The sequence below is a fragment of the Pristiophorus japonicus genome, chromosome 17 (assembly GCF_044704955.1).
Source record: "Pristiophorus japonicus isolate sPriJap1 chromosome 17, sPriJap1.hap1, whole genome shotgun sequence".
NCBI lineage: Eukaryota > Metazoa > Chordata > Chondrichthyes > Pristiophoridae > Pristiophorus > Pristiophorus japonicus.
The window spans coordinates 25758384-25780347 of record NC_091993.1 but is presented as its reverse complement, the minus strand read 5'-3'; the positions used below and the strand labels follow the sequence as shown (position 1 = coordinate 25780347).

Sequence of the window (21964 nt, the reverse complement as noted above, 5' to 3'; positions counted from 1 at the left end):
CTGCACTGTCGGAGGTGCCTTCTTTTAGATGAGACGTTAAACTGAGGCCCCGTCTGCCCTCTCGAGACGATCCTATTTCGAAGAAGAGCATGGGAGTTATCCCCAGTGTCCTGGCCAATTTTTATCCTTCAATCAACATAACAAAAACAGATTATCTGGTCATTATCACATTGCTGTGTGTGGGAGCATGTTGTGTGCAAATTGGCTGCCGCGTTTCCTACATCACAACAGTGACTACACTCCAAAAGTACTTCATTGGCTGTAAGGCACTTTGAGACGTCCGGTGGTCGTGAAAGGCGCTATATAAATCCAAGTTTTCTTTCTTTTTTTTTCCTCCCACGCGACTTTATCTCAACCTTCTATTCCTTTCCCCCTCACGTGTTTATCTAGCTTCCCCCTTAAATGCATCTCTGCTATTCGCCCGTGGTCGTGGGTTCCACATTCTAACCCTCATCTGGGTAAAGAAGTTGCTCCTGAATCCCCAATTGGATTTATTAGTGACTGTCTTATATTTGTGTCCTCTAATTCTGGCCTCTTCCACAAGTAGTAATATCATGAATTGTTTATTTAAATTGCCATTATGTGGGCAAAACTGACAATGCCACATTTATTGCTCAACCCTGATTGCCCCGAGAGGGTGGCCTTCTATAGTGAGGAGCTGCGAGTCGGCAGCAATTTACATCATTTCTCCAGCTGTCATTCTTCTAGGCAAAGCCACCTCTTAACTTCTCTCCTCCAGTGAACCCCCTATCTCTGAAACCTCCTCCAGCCCTACAAACCCCCGTGATCTCTGCACTCCTCCAATTCTGGCCTCTTGCACATCTACGATTTTAATCGCTCCATCGTTGGGGGCCCAGCCAGCTGCCTAAGCCCCAAGCTCTGGGATTCCCTCCCCAAACCTCTCCGCCTCTCTCTCCTCCCTTAAAACACTCTCTCGGACCAAGCTTTCGGTCCCCTGACCTAATATCTCTTTATGTGGCTCGGTGTCAAATTCTGTCTGATAACGCCGCACGTGAAACGCCTTGGGACGCTTTATTACATTAAAGGTGCTATAGAAATGTAAGTTGTTATTGTTGCTGCCTCATTTACTTTACAAGAATACACTGAAAGTCAGGGTCGCGCTGCTCAAATAATGCTCATGATTCATTGTTCCCGAACTGTTCCTTTGGGGTGTCCATGATGTGGTGTGGGTCAAAGGGAAGAACTCGAGCATGAACTGTACCCAAAACTGGAACGTACCCAAACATGAGCCCAACTGAAGCATGAACTGCACCCAAAAATGAACCCAACCCGACAGTGAAAAGTACACAAACGTGAATCCTACCCAACCATGACTGGCATCCAAACACACAAACATCGCCCAACCACAAACAGTAACCACACGTGACCGCGACTGAAACACACACACCCAACCGTGACGCACACTCAAACGTCAACCCCAGCGAACGATGAGCGGTGCCCAAAGACAAACCTTACCAAAGAATGAACTTACCCAAAGATGAGGGGGTTGACTTATGAGGAAAGGTTGAGTAGGTTGGGCCTCTACTCGTTGGAGTTCAGAAGATTGAGAGGTGATCTTATTGAAACGTATAAGATTATGAGGGGGCTCGACAAGGTGCATGCAGAGAGGATGTTTCCACTGATGGGGGAGACTAGAACTAGAGAGCATGATATTAGAATAAGGGGCCGCCCATTTAAAACTGAGATGAGGAGGAATTTCTTCTCTCAGAGGGTTGTAAATCTGTGTAATTCGCTGCCTCAGAGAGCTGTGGAAGCTGGGTCATTGAATAAATTTAAGTCAGAGATAGACAGTTTCGTAACCAATAAGGGGATAAGGGGTAATGGGGAGCGGGCGGGGAAGTGGACCTGAGTCCACGATCGGATCAGCCATGATCGTATTAAATGGCGGAGCAGGCTCGAGGGACCATACGGCCTACTCCTGCTCCTATTTCTTATGTTCTTATGTAAAGATGAACTCGCCCAATGCCGAACCCTACCCAAACATAAATACTAACCAAACATATATCATATCATAGGCAGTCCCTCAAAACGAGGATGACTTGCTTCCACGCCAAAAAAGGATGAGTTCACAGGTGTTTCAATGAAGGACCTAATATTCTGGATCCTGAACTACATGTTGAAGGAAGATGCCTGTGCGTGGATTTTTTTAACGTGGGGTGGCCGTTGCACATCAGCCACCACACGGGTTTGACAGAGCTAGGTCTTGGTCCAGTGGCAAGAGTTAACCAAGACGACTGGAGACTTGCTCTGCTGCACGGACCTAGTGCGCACACAATATCGCAGTGTGGGCTGGGCCCGTGCTGCCCCTGGGCCCTCGCCTCTTCTGGGCCCCGAACTCGCACCTCTCTTGGGCCCCGATCAAACGTCCCTCTACAATCTCTCGCCGCTCCTTCGCCCCGACCTCGCCGCTCCTGCTGTATCTGCCCACACTCCAATCACCGACCTGGACCTTGATGACGTCACTCTTCGCTGCCGGTGCCCTCCTGCACCAGCTCGCGCTGTACCTTGCCGTGGCCGCCACTCACCGCTCCTTTTATGGCCCCGACCTGCCGCTGATGGTATTTCGCCAAACATGGACTTACCGTGATATGAACTGCCGGTTATGAATCAGCAACTTTGGTCAGGTGTCAGGGCTGCGCTTTACACTTGTTTCAGCACCGAGCTCAAGGCTCAGCACTCTGAGGAGAGTCCTGTTCTCTACAGCCATTAGTCACAGAAACTCTTATTTACCAATTCAATTCTTCATGGTAGAAAGTTAGAGTCATTTAAAATTTGCTGCGGGGCTTGTGATCCCGATTCCTGCATTCCAATAACCAAAGTGCTCGGCGTTTGTTGCCTAATATGATTCAGTGGCTCCACCATAATCATATTCACATCTCGATGTGTCCCTACCCTACCTGCACCACTGCAGCTGCAGCACTTCCAGGATTATTACCATCATTTGTTTTAGTAATGAACTGAAAAGTGTTATATCGAGAGATTTTGGGGGGGGCGGGGGGTTCCGGAGAAGGAAGAGAATCAGCCAGGGTTTGCATCATCATCATCATAGGCGGTCCCTCGAAGCGAGGACGACTTGCTTCCACGCTGAAAAGGGATGAGTTTACAGGTGTTTCAATGAAGGACCTAATATTCCAGATCCCGAACTCCATCCTGAAGGGTGGAAGATGCCTATGCGTGGATTTTTTTAACGTGGGGTGGCCGTTGCACACCAGCCACCACACGAGCTTGACAGAGCTAGGTCTTGGTCCAGTGGCAAGAGTTAACCAAGACGACTGGAGACTTGCTCTGCTGCATGGACCTAGTGCGCACACATATCGCAGTGTGGGCTGGGCCCGTGCTGCCCCTGGGCCCTCGCCCCTTCTGGGCCCCGACATCACATCCCTCTACGAACTCTTGCCGCTCCTTCGGCCCGACCGGTTTGCACTCTGCCGGTTATCCAGTGATCTGGGCCGGAAACTGCATGTGTACGTGAACTGCCGTTCTCTGCAATGTCTCTTGGCGCCTTGGCTGCGCGGCCCGTTCGAGATTCGGCTCAGGCGCGGTTTCTGCATTGAAAGGCCTGCTGCGCGGGAATCTCTGGATTGCCAGGAGGCCGCGCAGCTTAACGAGAACATCGGTGCGGACGTCAGAGTGACGTAGGCCGCGATGCCCTACATGGTTGAATTATCTGTCGACTGTCACCGTGTCGGCACCCACCTGGTCATCGGTGCGAGGCAGCAACTGCTGGTGCCTGGAGTGCTACAACCTCAGAGGGGAGTCCTCGACCAGGCCAACATCCCCAGCATCGAAGCACTGACCACACTCAATCAGCTCCGCTGGGCAGGCCACATTGTCCGCATGCCCGAGTCTCCCAAAGCAAGCGCTCTACTCGGAACTCCTTCACGGCAAACGAGCCAAAGGTGGGCAGAGGCAACGTTACAAAGACACCCTCAAAGCCTCCCTGATAAAATGCAACATCCCCACCGACACCTGGGAGTCGCTGGCCAAAGGCTGCCCTAAGTGGAGGAAGAGCATCCAGGAGGGCGCTGAGCATCTCGAGTCTCGTCGCCGAGAGCATGCAGAAACCAAGCGCAGGCAGCGGAAGGAGCGTGCGGCAAACCAGTCCCACCCACCCTTTCCCTCAATGACTGTCTGTCCCACCTGTGACAGGGACTGTGGTTCTCGTATTGGACTGTTCAGCCACCTAAGGACTCACTCTAAGAGTGGAAGCAAGTCTTCCTCGATTCCGAGGGACTGCCGATGATGATGACAACCTCAGAGGGGAGCGGAGGGAATTGTGAAAGATTGGAGAGGTATTTAATGCCACTTAAGTCCCACTGTAACTTAAGTCCCACAGAGAAACAAGCAGAACTTCAATCTCAAGTGTTATTATCAAGGAAATGGTAATTGTGGCTTTTCTGTGACTGCTATTTTTCTTGTGACCATTACCATCCTTTTGTGATGTACTTTACTTGAAGTGCCATACCATGGTATTAGACGGAATGTAAACAGGCGATTTGGGCCCAACTGCTCTATGCCGCTGTTTGTGCTCCACACGAGCCTCCTCCCTACTTCATCTAATCCTATCAGCATCTCCTTATATTCCTTTCTCCCGCATGTACTTATCTGTGCTATTCGCTTCAGTCGCTCCACATGGCAGCGAGTTCCACATTCTCACCTCTCTTACTAAAGAAATACCGACCTCTGCTGGCTGAATATGGTACTGCTGATCCGTCAATGCAGAGCAGGTGTATCAGAGCTGGTTCTGCACTGCGCTTAAAATGAACTTAAAAGCATAAAAAACCCAAAACTACACTTGCACTCCATCAACAGCTGGAAGCAGAAAGGGTCGGTTAGCGTTTCAGCTGTGCACTAATTGCTTTTCATCACAGCCGCAGCTTCTGACAGGCCCGCTCCACGCACCCACCTTTTTCCATTTGCATTTCAACATTTGCATTTTTATTTTAATTAATCTTTAAAATCAAGCTGCTGTGTTAAAGTACTTGAGCGGTGCATCATTCCGATTTAATTAAAGAAAAATCCTTCATCAAATTCAAAGCTGCCTCACATCAGAGGGAGGATTCTGTTCCCATTGCAAAATCATTAGGTTGTATGAGCGTCATGATGTAGTGTCGCTAAAAACATGTAAAAGCGATTAAAACATCACTTTTTGTCAGAATGGGACTTTCTCTGGAAGCTGTATGTGATCCATCGGTTTGTTTGATTTTTTTTTAACTGAAATTGAAATGGGCGTGTGATTTTGCAAGACCAGTGGAGATTTTCACACACAAACACATTTCTGATGTCTCTGCACATAGAGACATTACCAACACCATATGCAAGGGATACATTAGAGGTGATTTACATTGTCGCAGCATAAAGAAAGATCTTGCATTTATATAGCGCCTTTCACAACCTCAGGACGTCCCAAAGCGCCTCACAGCCAATGAAGTACTTTTGGAGTGTAGTCACTGTTGTAATGTAGGAAACGCAGCAGCCAATTTGTGCACAGCAAGCTCCCACGCACAGCAATGTGATAATGACCAGATCATCTGTGTTAGCGATGGTGCGTTGAGGGATAAATATTGGCCGCAGGAAACACTGGGGATAACTCCCTTGCTCTTCTTCGAAATAGTGCCGTGGGATCTTTGACGTCCAGCTGAGAGGGCAGACAGGGCCTCGGTTTAATGTCTACTCCAAAAGACGGGGATTACGTGCTCAAATGGGGCTTGAACCCACGGCCCTCTGACTCAGAGGGGCGAGCGCTACCCACTGAGCCACAATTGAGATCACATGTGGTGAGCAAATGAGGAAAGGTTCGTGTGGACCTGGTTTGGATAACATGCTTTTGAACTCTTTGAGGTGTTTTTCTCCCCACTGTGATGCCGTGTGAATTTGTATAGAATGCTTCTATTTCCATGTTATAACCTGCCCTTTCCTTCCCTTTGCTGCCTTACTAACCCCTGCATAGGCTTGGCATGCCTTTCATCCATTATGACTACAACATCATGGAAAGGTAAACAACGACAGCAGGGACGGGTTAATGATCGGCGATATTCCTGTGTGGGTGTTTAACGTGGCTGTTCCAAATTCTCCTTGCACTATTCTAAGGCCATGTTAAGCCTGCCGTAAAATAGCAATGGGAGGAAATGAGAACGTGTCTGTTTTGTTTTTGTATGAGAATGGCAGTGGTCCTTATTTTGTACCCTAGTCCATTTGGTGACGGTGTCTTTATTCTGATTCTCTCTTTGACTTCGTTTTTACAGTGACGCTTTGCACTCTGACGTGATCTTTCTTCCCTATCTGCTCAGCTGAGTCTCTCCTCAATGTTTGCAGTGAAATCTCGGTTGGGTGTTAATTTGATTCACCCCTCCCCCACCATGAAACATATAAGATACTGAGGGGGCTCGACAGCGTAGATGCAGAGAGGATGTTTCCACTCGTGGGGAATCTAGAACTATGGGGCATAGTCTCAGAATAAAGGGGACACCCATTTAGAACTGAGATGAGGAGGAATTTCTTGTCCCAGAGGGTGGTGAATCTTTGGAATTCTCTACCCCAGAGAGCTGTGGAGGCTGGGTCATTGAATATATTTAAGGTGGAGATAGACAAATTTTTGAACGATAAGAGAGTGAAGGGTTATGGGGAGCGGGCGGGGAAGTGGAGCGGGCGGGGAAGTGGAGCTGAGCCCAGGATCAGATCAGCCATGATCTTATTGAATGGCGGAGCAGACTCGAGGGGCCAAATGGTCTACTCCTGCTCCTATTTCTTATGTTCTATGTTCACCCCGTACAAGATACAATTGTAAATACAGTAGTTGAGCCATGCAGACTAGTAGGTCCCTTGTTTGATTATTAATCTGCTGAGTTATTCAATCTCAGCCAGAATAATGATAAAAGAAAGATACACTTGCATTTATATAGCACCTTTCACAACCACCGGGCATCCCAAAACGCTTTATAGTCAATGAAGTACATTTGCAGTGTCGTCACTGTTGTAATGATAGGGGGTGCTAATATTTGATAGCGCTGTCTCTTTGTAAGAGATTCCGGCCATCCGGACACCTATTGCTGGGCGTATGCCTGTACAGGCACCAAGTCAAGGCAAGATCAGCCCTCACCTCCATTGTTCAATAGCCTTCTGATGCCTATTGCCAAGACCCCCGCATATAGAATGGCCCAGGGGTGGACATACTGAAGGGTACACGTGCGCGTGGGTCAGTACCACTAATAAATTGTCAACACCTTTGGGAGCTAAGAGGAAGGGGAGTAGAGGGTTATGGGGAGCGGGCAGGAAAGTGGAGTTGAGGCCACGTTTGCCCGTGTCCCAGTTTCACCCCTTATGAGACCTTGGGGATGTATAAGAGGTCATCGGGTGCAATGGCACCATGGTCCCGACAGGAGGCAGTACCTACCGGAGGTGAAACAGAGCAAAATGAGGGGAAGATGGAAATAAAGAGCAGGAGGGAAAGTAACTTGGAGATGCGCTGCCGACCTTTCCGCGATTGGCTGCAGCTCCCGCGTCGTGTTTGCCGAGGTTGTTCGGGTTTAACGTCGGAACAATCTGTGTCGGGTTGGCTAACGATTGCTCTCGTTTCAGATCTCCAGAACAGGATCAGCCAAACCTGAGCAAAGTATTACGGATCGTGGCATTTGCTTACCCGTATCTCTTTGATAACATCCCACTGTTTTACAGGGTACGTTGGCGATCGAGTAGTATCAATAACATGAAAGGAACATCCTCTGCTGAGCTGCCCTGGGGAGGGGGGTTTCTGCGCCTCTAATGTCTTAAGACTAGTAATGCTCCTTCAGCTATAGATTGAAAGAAAGAAAGACTTGCATTTATATAGCACCTTTCACGACCAGCACTTTACAGCCAATGAAGTACTTTTCGAGTGCAGTCACTGTTGTAATGTGGGAAACGCGGCAGCCAATTTGCGCACAGCAAGCTCCCACAAACAGCAATGTGATCATGACCAGATCGTCTACGGTTTTGTTATGTTGATTGAGGGATAAAATTTGGCCAGGACACTGGGGTAACTCCCCTGCTCTTCTTCAAAATAGTGCCCTGCAATCTTTGACATCCACCTGAGAGAGCAGACGGTACCTCGGTTTAACGTCTCATTCGGAAGACGGCACCTCTGGCAGTGCAGCACTCCCTCAGCACTGCACTGGAGCATCAGCCTAGATTTATTTTGTGCTGAGTGGGACTTGAACCCACAACCATTCTGACTCAGAGGTGAAAGTGCTGCCCGCTGAGCCACAACTGACACTTTTAGTGAGGAAGGGGAAAGTGTACAAAGGCCTTAGGGGGCGTTTTAGATGTTTGAACGGTGGTATGATTAGCTCCTGGTAGCTTAGCCAGTCAAGACACCGAGCAGGAGACCGAGAAAGGCACAGATTCAATGCCTGGTCTGGTTTGGCTTGGCGGATCTCAGGTAGGGTGGTATTAGGGGCATTAAAAATGGCCTCACTGTCCCTGAGTTAGGGCAAAATCAGCCAGAGTTTCCACCTCTAATAACCAGCCAGCGTCTTCTGTTGAAAGTCTGCCTTGGGCAGATTTGGAGTGAGGACAGGCCCGTGAAGGCCTCTGTAGGCGAATAAACGGCCAGCACTTGGGCCGAGAAATTCGGAAACAAACCAACGCTGCTCCTGACTCCGTGTAACCACATTGGAGCTCAGAAGAATGAGAGGTGATCTTATCGAAACCTATAAGATAATGAGGAGGCTCGACAGGGTGGATGCAGAGAGGATATTTCCACTCATAGGAGAAACTAAAACTAGGCGACATATTCTCAGAATAAGGGGCCGCCCATTTAAAAGGGAGATGAGGAGAAATTTCTTCTCTCAGAGGATTGTAAATCTGTGGAATTCTCTGCCCCAGAGAGTTGTGGAGGCTGAATCATTGAATATAGTTAAGGCAGAGATGGCCAACTCCTGCTCCTATTTCTTATGTTCTTAACGTAAGCATAAAAAAAGTTGACTCACCTTTTCGGTGGCCTCAAACGCTGACTTTAAGGTGTTGACCTGGAGAAAGTGAACATGTGCGGGATGCAAGTTTCAAGCGGTGGGGGGGGGGGGCGGGGGGGTGGGGGCGGTGCGGCCTATTACAGATGTTAGGACCCTGGTTCACACACTCAAGGTGTTCTGACATGCACCCTGCACACTGGGAGGATGTTTGCCTGTTTACCAATCTGCCAACCGGCACATTTGTGGGGGAGACCGGGAGCGAGAGACTGAATGGCCACAAGGAACTCGCCATTCAATCAGATCGGGAGCAAGAGACCCCGCCCCGAAACTGCTCTAAAATAATGCTCATTACTCACCCCCAAAAATGTGCGCTCACTGGCACCAATGTCTCCCCTTTGTTGCCTAAGTTGACTCATGAATTACTTGGATAAGGTACAGGGAGGGATCAAGGGGGAACATCACCCCAATGCCCCCTCTCACTCCCCCCTACCCGCTGGAGTCAACACCACTGGGAGAGGGGGGGGGAGGAGAAAACTGGGAAAAGGACAAATAATTCAATATTGGGGACAGACTGTGGTTTTATGTCGGCTAAAGTGAATGGGATAAAATCACAGGCTGTGAAGCACAGAGGCAGAAAACCCAGGCCTTGAACGCACAACAAACTATCGCCGAATGACAAACTGCAACAAAGCAACACAGTGATTTCAATATTTCAACATTTAAAAAATAGATATATGTAAAGATATCCTTCTTGGGCCGTCCCTCGGAGTCGAGGATGACTTGCTTCCACACTAATACGAGTTCTCGGGTGACCGATGAGACCAATGCGGGACCCACAGCCTCTGTCACAGGTGGGGCAGACGGTGGTTGGAGGGACGGGTGTGTGGGGGGCTTGGGTTGCCGTGCGCTCCTTCCGCTGTTTGTACTTGGCTTCCGCGTGCTCCCGGCGAAGAGACTCGAGTTGTTTGGCGCCTTCCCGGATGCTTTTCCTCCACTTTGGGCGGTCGTGGGCCAGGGATTCCCAGGTGGCGGTGGGGATGTTGCACTTTTTCAAGGAGGCTTTGAGGGCAGCTGCAGACCCGGTCAACAGGCCATCTTTTGAAATATTAGATTGTTTTTGTGATGTCAGAAATCCCTCCCCAGTGTTTTTCCTCGGTAAATGATTTGTGGTGCGTCTGAATGGATTTTCTGTTTTATTTTTCTCTGTGCAGTTGTTCCTTTGCTCAGGAGAGGGCTGTGCCCACAATGAAACGATCCCTATCCACTACAGACACGTGGCGCTTGCCTTCCTCACCTGCTTCCTGTTTGCCACGCACTTACCTGAGCGCCTCGCTCCGGGAAGGTTTGACTACATCGGTAAGGAGCTGGGAGGAGTAGCAATCGCTGTGCTATATAAGCTCAACGTCATTCTTAGCTTTGCGACTCTTTAAGGTGCCCACTCATCCCCTGTGCTCAACCCTAACCCTAACCATAGCCCTAACCCTAGCCCTAGCCCTAACCCTAACCCCAAGAACCAGAAGTCATCCCTTGCTGGGTCCAAAATGGAGGGAAGAATGGGAGCAGGGCACAGGGTGGGATCAAGGCTTGAGTCTGATGTTTGCATGTTGCCGATTGTAATGTATTTGCTTCATGGGTTCTTTGCTTAAGAATTTGCAGCAACACATTGCTATTAAGAACTAGTTGGTTGATTAGCAAAAGGTTTAACAATCACACTACACATTACCAGTTCATCCACCAGGCTCACAACCACCTGTCTCATCGTGGATCCCCCGAACCCAACTGGCTGGGGTTTTATTGAGTCTTGTGAACATCACGTGACTGGCTAAGCCACTCCCAACTCAACAGCTCTACAAACCCGTGAGCATCCTTACAGGTTGCATACTTTACAGCAATTAATAACCTCATAAATGAATGACACAGGACAGTGCTGTTTTAGAAATTTCTAGAAGTCCAGTTTACAATTTAGAAATTTCTCCGCAACTCATTCAAAAAGTACTCAGTAGCTGATTGAAAACCAGATATGAGCCAACCCCATGCCAAAGAAAAAAAAAAGTAAAGACTTACATTTATATAGCGCCTTTCACGTCCTCAGGACGTCCCAAAGCACTTTACAGCCAATGAAGCACTTTTTGGAGTGCAGTCCCTGTTGTAATGTGGGAAACACGGCAGCCAATTTGTGCACAGCAAGCTCCCACAAACAGCAATATTATAATGACCAGATAATCTGTTCTTGTGTTATGTCGATTGAAGGATAAATTCCCTGTTGTTGTTGTTTTTAAAAGGTATTTGCCATTATTTTGCCCAGGTCTGAAGGCTCCTCAGGGTGAGAGTTCTGTTCAGAGGAGGGTGGCTGAGGGAACGGCCTGGATCAGTCCCCATGTACCCCCTGTCTCAGACAGCACAGGGCAAACTGCTCACAGGCCACTGCAATGCTACTGTCTGCCCCTGAACGCTAATGCCCCCCGTGGAAGTGTTTGAGTGAGTGGTCTACACCTAACGCCACTTCCTGCGGAGCAATGCTTGACCTCCAGCCAGTGCACAACTAAGAAATAGGAGCAGGAGTCGGCCATTCGACTCCTCGAGTCTGCTCCGCCATTCAATAAGATCATGGCTGATCTGATCTTGGCCTCAATTCCACTTCCCTGCCCGCTCCCCATAACCCTTAACTCCCTTATCATTCAAAAATATGTCTATCTCCACCTTAAATATATTCAATGACCCAGCCTCCACAGCTCTCTCGGTCAGAGAATTCCAAAGATTCACGACCCTCTGAGAGAAGAAATTCTTCCTCATCTCCATCTTAAATGGGCGACACCTTATTCTGAAACTATGCCCCCTAGTTCTAGATCCACCCACGAGGGGAAACATCCTCTCAGCATCTACCCTGTCAAGCCCCCTCATATTTCAATATCACCTCTCATTCTTCTAAACTCCAATGAGTATAGGCCCAACCTACTCAACCTTTCCTCATAAGGCAACCCCAGGAATCAACCTCGTGAACCTTCTCTGAACTGCCTCCAATGCAAGTATATCCCTCCTTAAATACGGAGACCAAAACTGTACACAATACTCCAGGTGTGGTCTCACCAACACCCTGTACAGTTGCAGCAGGACTTCCCTACTCATTATGTGGAGAATTGTGGGCTGCCACTCCATTATACCCTGAATTGTTTCATCAGCATCCGCTTTCAACAGGACCTCCCCTGTAAAGCCTGGAAGTCACGCAGTTTCAATAGAGTACTTTCCATTTTGCAATGTATTATGGGAAGAGTGTGCCTGCATAGAAATCCCTCCAGGTGTCTGTAACTGATCACTCGGAAGTAATGTCCCTTCCCTTCTGAGGTGGTGAGATAAGAGAACTGGGTGTGTGAGAAATTAAGAGCACAAACCTGCTACTTGCAACTTCCTTTTGTAGATGAGACGTTTTAACATGCTTTTGAGAACCTACCTCTTTGAGCAAGCTTTTGGTCACCTGCCCTAATTTCTCCTTATGCGGCTCGGTGTCAATTTTTTTGTCTCATAATACTCTTGTGAAGCGCCTTGGGGACGTTTTATTACATTAAAGGTGCAAGAACATAAGAAATAGGAGTAGAAGTAGGCCATCTGGCCCCTCGAGCCTGCTCCGCCATTCAATAAGATCATGGCTGATCTGATCTTGGCCTCAACTCCACTTCCCTGCCCGCTCCCCATAACCCTTGACTTCATTATCGTTCAAAAATCTGACTATCTCCACCTTAAATATATTCAATGACCCACCCTCAAAAGCTCTCTGGGGTAGAGAATTCCAAAGATTCACGACCCTCTGAGAGAAGAAATTCCTCCTTATTTCTGTTTTAAATGAGCGACCCCTTATTCTGAAACTATGCCCCCTAGTTCTAGATTCTCCCACGAGGGGAAACATCCTCTCTGCATCTACCCTGTCAAGCCCCCTCAGAATCTTATATGTTTCAATAAGATCATCTTTCATTCTTCTAAACTCCAATGAGTATAGGTTCAACCTGCTCAACCTTTCCTCACAAGACAACCCCTTCATCCCAGGAATCAACCTCGTGAACCTTCTCTGAACTGCCTCCAATGCAAGTATATCCCTCCTTAAATAAGGAGACCAAAACTGTAGGCAGTACTCCAGATGTGGCCTCACCAATGCCCTGTACAGTTGTGGTAAGACTTCCCTAGTTTTAGAATCTCCCACAAGGGGAAACATCGTCTCTGCATCTACCCTGTCAGAATTTTAAACGTTTCAATAAGATCACCTCTCAGTGAAACAAATTGCTGTTGTCTAATGTTTGCACGCTTTGTGACAACCTTCTTTCTGAATGTACCTTTCAGGTCATAGCCACCAGCTGTTTCACATCTGCGCAATCATCGGCACACACTTCCAGATGAAAGCCATAATCATGGACATGTCATCACGACACGCTTGGCTCACACTTCACGCCCCATTACCCTCTTTCGTGGACACCATAGGTGCTGTCGGCTTCTCCCTTTTGCTGAACCTCCTCATCATAGCTCTCTTCTCCCTGGCTCTGTACTGGACACCAAAGCTACCTGAACGGAAATATGAATGGGTGAACGAGAAGTTCAAGATCGATTAGGATGGCGCACCTCATCTCGACCCCAGCTGAAGAAGAGGCTGAGATTACTGAAGGAACAGAAGCCCATGGAATACCGCTTCAGTTAAATACTGTGATTATCCAAGAAATTAAGTACATTCCTGTTTAAAACGAATGCATCTCTCAAACGATAGGCTGTGCCTTTAATGGGTGTGTGGGAATCTTTAATATGCTCGTGCCTGGTGCTATGAATAGTTAGATTACACCACGAGGGTTTTTATTTAACTTGGTTATAAAACTGCCCTTGGGGGCAAGTTGAAGGTCCGTCCAGCTGTTTCACCTCTGGTATTCGGGTATGCACTTCCTCCAGTTAAAGGAGGCAAAAGCTCTCTCACTCACACCCAACCTCAGGGTGGAAAATAGCATTGTGCCTTTTCTCTGGAGCAGAATTGATTGTGGTATATTCTGAGAGGCCTGGCTTTGCGAGTTTGGGGAAGGGGAATAGACATGTTTTGTGGTAACTGGAGCAGTGTGTGTTCTTGTCATTAGGTTGGTTCAGGGCTAATTGTTAACAAATATAAGGAGAACGAGTCATCACTGTTGGCCTGTGTCAGACCCAACTTGGGGCCGTGTTCCTGAGAAGTTCAAGGAAGTAGTCTCAATATTGCCCCTACCTGTGGCTGTAGATACTGCAACCAAACGCTACGGGGTAAAATTCCCGCTGGCGTTCCCAATCTTCAGCCGTAACTTCAGCAGGAAGAATGGCAGGAACCCCGAGATGCCATTTCCCTGGGGTAAAATTTCACTCTACATCGATATCTAAATGTGGACTCTTGAAAATTGGTTCACGTGCTTGTTGCCCTTCTTGGAAAGACCAGCTCTTGCCCAGAAACAGATCTTTTTTTCTCTTGAAGTTAGAGAAAAGCTTCATGTTTGGTGCGTAACTTCCTCGGAAACCATGGGCGGAGATTTCCTCTGACTGCCATGTGTTAGCCACATTGTCAACAGTTCCTATGCTTATCACGGCAAGGGAAATGAATAAAAAGAGGCTGTAAAAGAACAGGAGAATGCTTTTTCTAAGGACATTTACCAGAGGAATGCTCCCCTCCCACCTGTCAAAAATGTACCCAGTTTTTGTTTTCTAAGAATTCCTTTTATATTTGTGACCTTAGATTGAAATGTATTGATTTCAGTGAATTAACAGCACTTCCCTCAACGATGCAGATATGAGCTTCAGATATGAGTTTCAGATACGCAGTTCATTACTAAACGCACACCACACTTTAGGAAGGATGTCCAGGCCTTGGAGCGGGTGGCGAGGAGATTGACTAGAATGGTACCAGGGATGCGGGACTTCAGTCACGTGGAAAAACTAGAGACTGTGATAGTTCTCCTTAGAGCAAAGAGGTTTAAGGAGCAATTTAAGGGGAACTGGAATACAAAATCTCAACAAATGTTGCATTTTTTCAGTCCAGTGACTGTGATGGTCTTTAAGGAACTGTAGAAACAGCACCAAACAACATAAGGAAAGGGACAACAATCCAACAGAAATAGCCAAAATCTTCTAAAATGTTTCTATGGGAAAGAATTGGTCAGGTAAGAAAGAAAGACTTGCATTTATATAGCACCTTTCACGACCTCAGGAAGTCCCAAAGTGCTTTACAGCACTTTTGAAGTGTAGTCACTGTTGTAATGTGGGAAACGGTAACTTACTAATCTTAATCAACACAAGAACAAAGTGGAAAATTAGACTTCTAATTGTGTGAGAGCATACGAATACTTTGTCCACCATTTTAACAGAGAACCCAATCCATTTATTTTGAACATTTATGTTAAACTGACAAACAAAGAAATTTGATATAAACATGTTCTAAACCTTCGGACATTCACACAGCACAACTTGGCGCCACTTGTGACCACTTTATATTTGAGAACTTTCTGGACCAACTGGATTTACGAGGATGTTGCCTGGACTGGAGAATTTTAGCTACGAGGAAAGATTGGATAGGCTGAGGTTCTTTTCTTTGGAACAGAGGAGGCTGAGGGGAGACTTGATTGAGGTGTATAAAATTATGAGGGGCCTGGATAGAGTGGATAGGAAGGACCTATTTCCCTTAGCAGAGAGGTCAATAACCAGGGGGCATAGATTTAAAGTAATTGGTAGAAGGTTTAGAGTGGAGATGAGAGAGTTTCTTTCACCCAGAGGGTGGTGTGGGTCTGGAACTCATTGCCTGAAAGGATGGTAGAGGTAGAAACCCTCATTGTATTTAAAAAGTACTTGGATATGTATTTAAAGTGTCACATGGACCAAGAGCTGATAAGTAGGTTAGCCTGGATAGCTCTTTTTTCGGCCGGCACAGAAACGATGGGCCGAATGGCCTCCTTCCGTGCCGGTGTTTATGCTCCACACGAGTCTCTTCCCACTTTTCTTCATCTCGCCCCATCAACAGATCCCTCGATTCCTTTCTCTCTCATGTTTATCGAGAATTCCCTTAAATGGATCTATGCTGGTTGCCTTCGTTACCCCTGTGGTGTAGCAGTGTTGTGTGATCCGAAGTTTTAACATGATTACGTCAAATTGCTTTGTTCGTTATTTCAAAGTGAAAAGAATGATGTGTAGAGGATGCCAATTTTTTTTTCACAGCCCTTTGATTTGGAGGATGCTAGTCTTGGCTCAACATCTGTGCCAGTTTTCTGTGAATGTGGGACAGCCTACAAAGCTTTATTTTTAAAATATAAGCCCTGAAGTTTGCATTTGCAATTCCTTAATGTTAAGCCGCGACTCTAAAGCTCAAAGCATTCATCCATCCATCAATGATTGATTTTCTAGTTAATATAGTTGCAGGGAATGTCAATCCAAGTACAATTTTGAAAGGGATTGGATGTCTTTGGCATCAGTAGCTTAAAGACATGTCGCGATTTTGCAGACGTTGATCATTTGACGGGATGGGGCACAGTGGATAGAAACAGACGGTTTCCAGTGATTGAGGGGTCCAGAGAGAGGGAACACGGAAATAAGATTATATGTAAGAGATTTAGGATAAGCAAGCCGGAGGAACATATTTCTTTTTTCCAAAGAGTTGTGGAATGCTCTACTGATTGAAGGAAAAGCTTTGCCAACACTTAAGGCTGGATTAGATAGGAGAAAGAAGAAAGTAAGACCACCGGACATCTCAAAGCGCTTTACAGCCAATGAAGTACTTTTGGAGTGTAGTCACTGTTGTAATGTGGGAGGTAGACAGCAGTGGGAATAAAGGGATGTGGGAACAGAGCGGACACGTGGGATAGGACCACTTGTGGAGGATAAAGACCCAACACGAGCTGGCTGGACGGAATGCACAGTTTCTATGATGTTATTTCTAGATAATCTTGATCTGGTTGTCAGAAGTTGAAAGCATGTTTTCTGTTACAACTGTTGCTCTTTGGGGTACAGATCCAACCCGTTGCATCAGAATTGCCCCAATATATGTGAAGGTAGTCGGGAGGGGGATTTGCACCCAGCAGCTGATCCGCTATCTCTCCCTTCCCTCGACCCTAACTTTCCCCTCCTTGTGTCCCTGGGACTTTAAAAAAAATATATTCGTTCCTGGGATGTGGGAGTCACTGGCGAGGCCAGCATTTATTGCCCATCCCTAATTGCCCTCGAGAAGGTGGTGGTGAGCCACCTTCTTGAACCGCTGCAATCCGTGTGGTGAAGGTGCTCCCACAGTGCTGTTAGGGAGGGAGTTCCAGGATTGTGACCTAGCAACGATGAAGGAATAGCCGATATATTTCCAAGCCAGGATGGTGTGTGACTTGGAGGGGAACTTGGGAGGGGGTGGTGGTTCCCACTGTGGACACCAACCCTGTAGACATCACCGTGCCTTGCTATTCTCTGGATCCACATAAACAGAGCGGTGGCAAAGGAGAGATGCTCTGAATCCCTCTTGGCTGCAGCCAAGACAATAGTGAAATAGATTTATGCACAATTGTGTACATTGACTGTACTTTCCTATCCCTGTAAGCAGGGAGATAGAAACATAGAAATTTACAGGGCAGAAGGAGGCCATTTTGGCCCATCGTGTCCACGCCGGCCGACAAAGAGCCGCACGGCCCTTGGTCAGCAGCCCTGAAGGTTACATATAAACCTACGAACAATGAACAATGGAAAGGTAAAGAGCACTCAGCCCAACCAGTCTGCCCCACACAACTACAACACCCCTTATAATGAAACCTTCTACACTCCACCCCAACCGGAGCCATGTGATCTCCTGCGAGAGGCAAAAACCAGATAAAAACCCCGCCCAATTTAAGAGAAAAAAAAATCTGGGAAAATTCCTCTCCGACCCACCCAGGCGATCGACACTTGTCCAAGAGATCACCCTGGATGTATTCAATTCCCTGCAGTACTTACCATCGTATCTGCATCAGCATGAGATCCTTCCTCCTTCAAATTGGGCAACTTTGACACATTCATCTAGTAAGCAAATCCCATGGGTTATTGGCACGTTCCGTCACTTGGTACAATCTTATTATTACTATAACACAGATCGCGGATTTTTTCAAATTGATAAACCTGGTTGACGGCCCAAAGTGTAGGACATCACCATGGCTGTAGAGCAAAGACAAGGTAATCCAAAAGGCAGTTGGCCATAAGTTTGGGTTTGTGTAGACTGTAGCAGGAAGAGGAGACTCAGAACATTAGGGAGTTTCACGGTTTTGAACACCGGGGAAAGCATGGGCAGGAGTAGGAGATGAATTAGAATTGGACTGCGATGAATCTTGGTTTCAACATGGTGGGTTGCAGGGCCATTGGGTGTTGTGGTTGAAGCGATGGCTGAATAAGATGTCTCGGGGAGTATTTCTTCAGATCCCGTTAATCCTTTATTCAAATAAACATTCTTAGGGGACTGTTGCTTTATGTACATTGTGTGGCATGAGAAGCACTGGCTGGTCATCCAGGGGATGGGCTGAGTCGACTAATGTATTGAAGGCAGACCACCAAATGTAGCATGCCATTGAAGCATGCCCAGACCACTCTCTCACACACACACACACACATACCTCCTGGCATCTGGGAACATAGCTTGGAAAGGGGATGGAGAGAAAACAAGAAGATAAATTTGATCCGGGACCCATAAGATTGTTTTTATTCGGAGACCCAGGTGGCAGGTGAAGACCACAGTGCAGGACATCACCATGGCTGAAAAGAGTAGGAAAGATGATGAGATAGATCAAGCCGTATTGATTCAGCAAGAACAAGTTCAGATTTCAGGAATCAAGGGCTATGGGGACAGTGCAGTAAAGTGGAGTTGAGGTTGAAGATCAGCCATGATCTCATTGAATGGCGGAGCAGGCTCAAGGAGCCAAATGGCCAACTCCTGCTCCTATTTTTTTATGTTCTTATGGTCTTATTTCAAAAGCCTGTAAATTGTAGAAAGGAGGGGAGGAGTTCACGGATTGAGATCCTGGGAAAGAATGAAGTTGGATTAGGAAACGGTGTGTTGAGTCTTGATTTCAGCACTTTGGTGGTGGTGAGGATAAGGAGCTGAGATTATTTGAAAAGTATCATCAGAATATTCTTTAAGCAATCTTCAATGCATTCTTCTTTGATCTTTTTGGCAATGTCTAGCTATCAATGACCAGTATATGGGGCAAAGGCTAAAACTGGACATAAGATACGCTTTGGACAGGCTTAACTTCTGCGCCAATGTATCGCTCAGTCATAAAACTCATTTGTTAAGAAAGAACATAGAAAATCTATTTACGAGAATGTAATGTGAATAATTACTGCTGATGGTCACACATCTGTTCATGTTATTGTGATGTTATAGGGTGGTGATAAGATAGACGTGATAGCAAATTTCAATCCAAATTGTATCTGAAAGCCATCTGGGAATGTTGATGGAGATGCACCTAATGCAACATTTTCCTGCTAAGTGCTATTTCAAGCCTTGGATGCATGTTCAACATATTGGCCCTTAACTCTGTATGCAAATACCGAGTGGGTGTGACTCCCATGGCCAATATAATATTGTTCACACGTAGGGGAAGTGAGAATCACAACTGATTGCAAACAACTACAGATTCTGCTGAAATTCCTTCTGCGAAGTGTTCGAAATGTTATTTGTGAAAACACAGTTTTAGAAATTCGTTCAATAATTTGTTGTTGGTTTTGAGCAGAATCTGCAAACGTACACAGGATGTTTTGCTGCCTTGGCTAAGAATGGTGAACCAATTATTCACCAAATAGGGCAGAAAGTCTGTCTTCCCCCATTACCTCTCCCCTTGCCCCACCCAATCTCCAGCCATAGAGCATCATTTAACTAACTTAACCACTCTAACCCAATTCCTCTAATGGAAATACTAATGCAGATTTTAATAACTGGAACAAACTTTAGATGGTGCCTTAACTTTATAGAATATAAGGTTTGATTACATATTACATTTGGAGAAGCTAGTTACTTAAATAGCAATTTGGTGCAATGATCAATTATATTGAAAATTAGATACAATGTTCTCTCAAAGTGCTGAGTTTTAAGAATCAATTCTTTCTGAGGGTTCATTAGATTATTGAAAAACTATATATGTTTGTGAATAGTGATTGTAAAATCATATCTAATTGCTTCTAAAGAAGAAAAAAAAGAATGTGAGGTTATTAATATATGTAATTGAGAGCTGCTGGGATTTTATCTCTTGAACCTGGATTCAGTTTGTTGCAAATGAAGTCTTCTTGGCTTCTGACAGTAAGGATCACTGAGGGATGACCTAATAGAGGTCTTTAAAATGATGAAAGGTTTTGATAGAGTGGATACAGAGAGAGTGTTTCCACTTGTGGGGACGAGCATAACTAGAGGCCATCAATATAAGATAGTCACCAAGAAATCTAATAGGGAATTCAGAAAAAAACTTATTTAACCCAGAGAGTGGTGAGAATGTGGAACTTGCTACCACAGGGAGTGGTTGAAGTGAATAGTATCGATGCATTTAAGGGGAGGCTAGACAAGCATATGAGGGAGAAGGGAATAGAGGGTTATGCCGATAGATTTTGATGACGAAGGAGGGAAGAGGCTCGAGTGGAGCATAAACACCGGCACGGACTGGTTGGGCCGAATGGCCTGTTTCTGTGTCGTATATCCTGTGTAATCCGATGTAAATTGGCAATCTGACTTCGAAAAATGTCTGGCCTCTCCCGGTCAGCCATCAGGTGGCTGGTGTGAGAAAAAGCATGCTGCACATAACTGTCACGTCCCAAATCTAACGAATAATATTCACCACAACAGATGGAGGATTTGAGAAGTGCTGAAACACACCACCAATAAAGTTTCACGAATGTTACCGTGGTTGGATTAATTTAACTTTGTTTTATTAATGTTACTATAGTTTGATTAATGTTACTAGGTTGGTGATTTTTCTAGTTTAAGAACCGCTGTCTCGAAAGACAAACGACAACTTTAAAAAATAAACTCACAGTTCGAATTTTATTTAAGTTATTATCTAAATCCGTTTCTTCATCCCTCACTTTGGGAAGTCCTGGGACAACAAACAAAACAAAACACTGGAACTGTGCATGGGCAACTACTTCCGGTCCGTAGGCAGCAGTCAGGCCCCATCGCAAAATGAGAAAAATACTTTGCCGTTATTAATATATCTTTCAGAGCGACACAATGTTGCTTTTTATAAAGAGCACGGTGCTGTTTTGTAGAAATGATGGGATACAATTACAAAGGGTGTTTAAACGTAATTATGGCTAAAGTACTATTGATTAATCATGGGAACTGTAACTGGTTTACCAACGGGTATTGATGGTTGCTGAAGTAACCATTTTGTTTCCTTTTAGAAATACAGACAATGGCTTAAAAATGTCCTGAGTGCTTCCTCAGTTCTGTAATATAGGGAGAGGTGCGTGCAGAATCCCCAGATCTACGTGAGTCTAGAAACCTCTGAGTTAATCGCTTTTAGTTCATTAACCTTTATCCTGCTGAACAAGCAGAAACTAAGGTCCGAAGGGTTACCCCAACAATATTGTCAAAAGTGGTTTACGGATTGTAGAGTCATCAATTAGCAGCTGCAGCCGTTCTTTTTGGGGGGGGGAGGGGGGAGGGAGGAGGGAGAGTGGGAAGTTGGAGGAAGAAGACAGGAAATGATTTAGCGTGTTGTTACACTACTACTTTTTCAAAGTGGATTTGGGAGCACATCACGACAGAATTGGCATTGCATCTCACGGTCAGGTCGGTGATATATCTCCCGAGTGATCTGAGGCCCTGAGATAAGGGATGCCTCCCCCTCCGAAAGTTGGCCTCAAAACCTGTCGGGTTTTGCACAGAGCACGGGATAACTCTAGCTCGATGCAAACCTTAAATTGTTTTGCTGACTGGCCCGGGAAAGGTTTAAAATGACCAACGTGCTTAAACAAAGCAGGGTGTTGACACTCATGCACATCCGGCCCTGACACCGGGAGGC

General features: G+C 46.3%; 1 protein-coding gene across 4 annotated transcripts in view; it reads left to right on the top strand.

Moving 5' to 3' along the window:
* Positions 1 to 21573, top strand: part of LOC139227617 (membrane progestin receptor gamma-B-like) — a 109287-nt gene extending 87714 nt beyond the window's left edge. For 3 of the 4 annotated variants that reach the window (XM_070858497.1, XM_070858499.1, XM_070858498.1), the window contains 4 exons: positions 5972 to 6016; positions 7600 to 7696; positions 10181 to 10325; positions 13299 to 21573. In XM_070858497.1, coding sequence (XP_070714598.1) covers positions 5972 to 6016; positions 7600 to 7696; positions 10181 to 10325; positions 13299 to 13564 — 553 coding nt within the window. In that variant the 3' untranslated portion in view covers positions 13565 to 21573. The remainder of the gene's footprint in view (positions 1 to 5971; positions 6017 to 7599; positions 7697 to 10180; positions 10326 to 13298) is intronic. The other variant, XM_070858500.1, reaches the window with a different exon arrangement.
* The last annotated feature ends 391 nt before the right edge of the window (positions 21574 to 21964 follow it).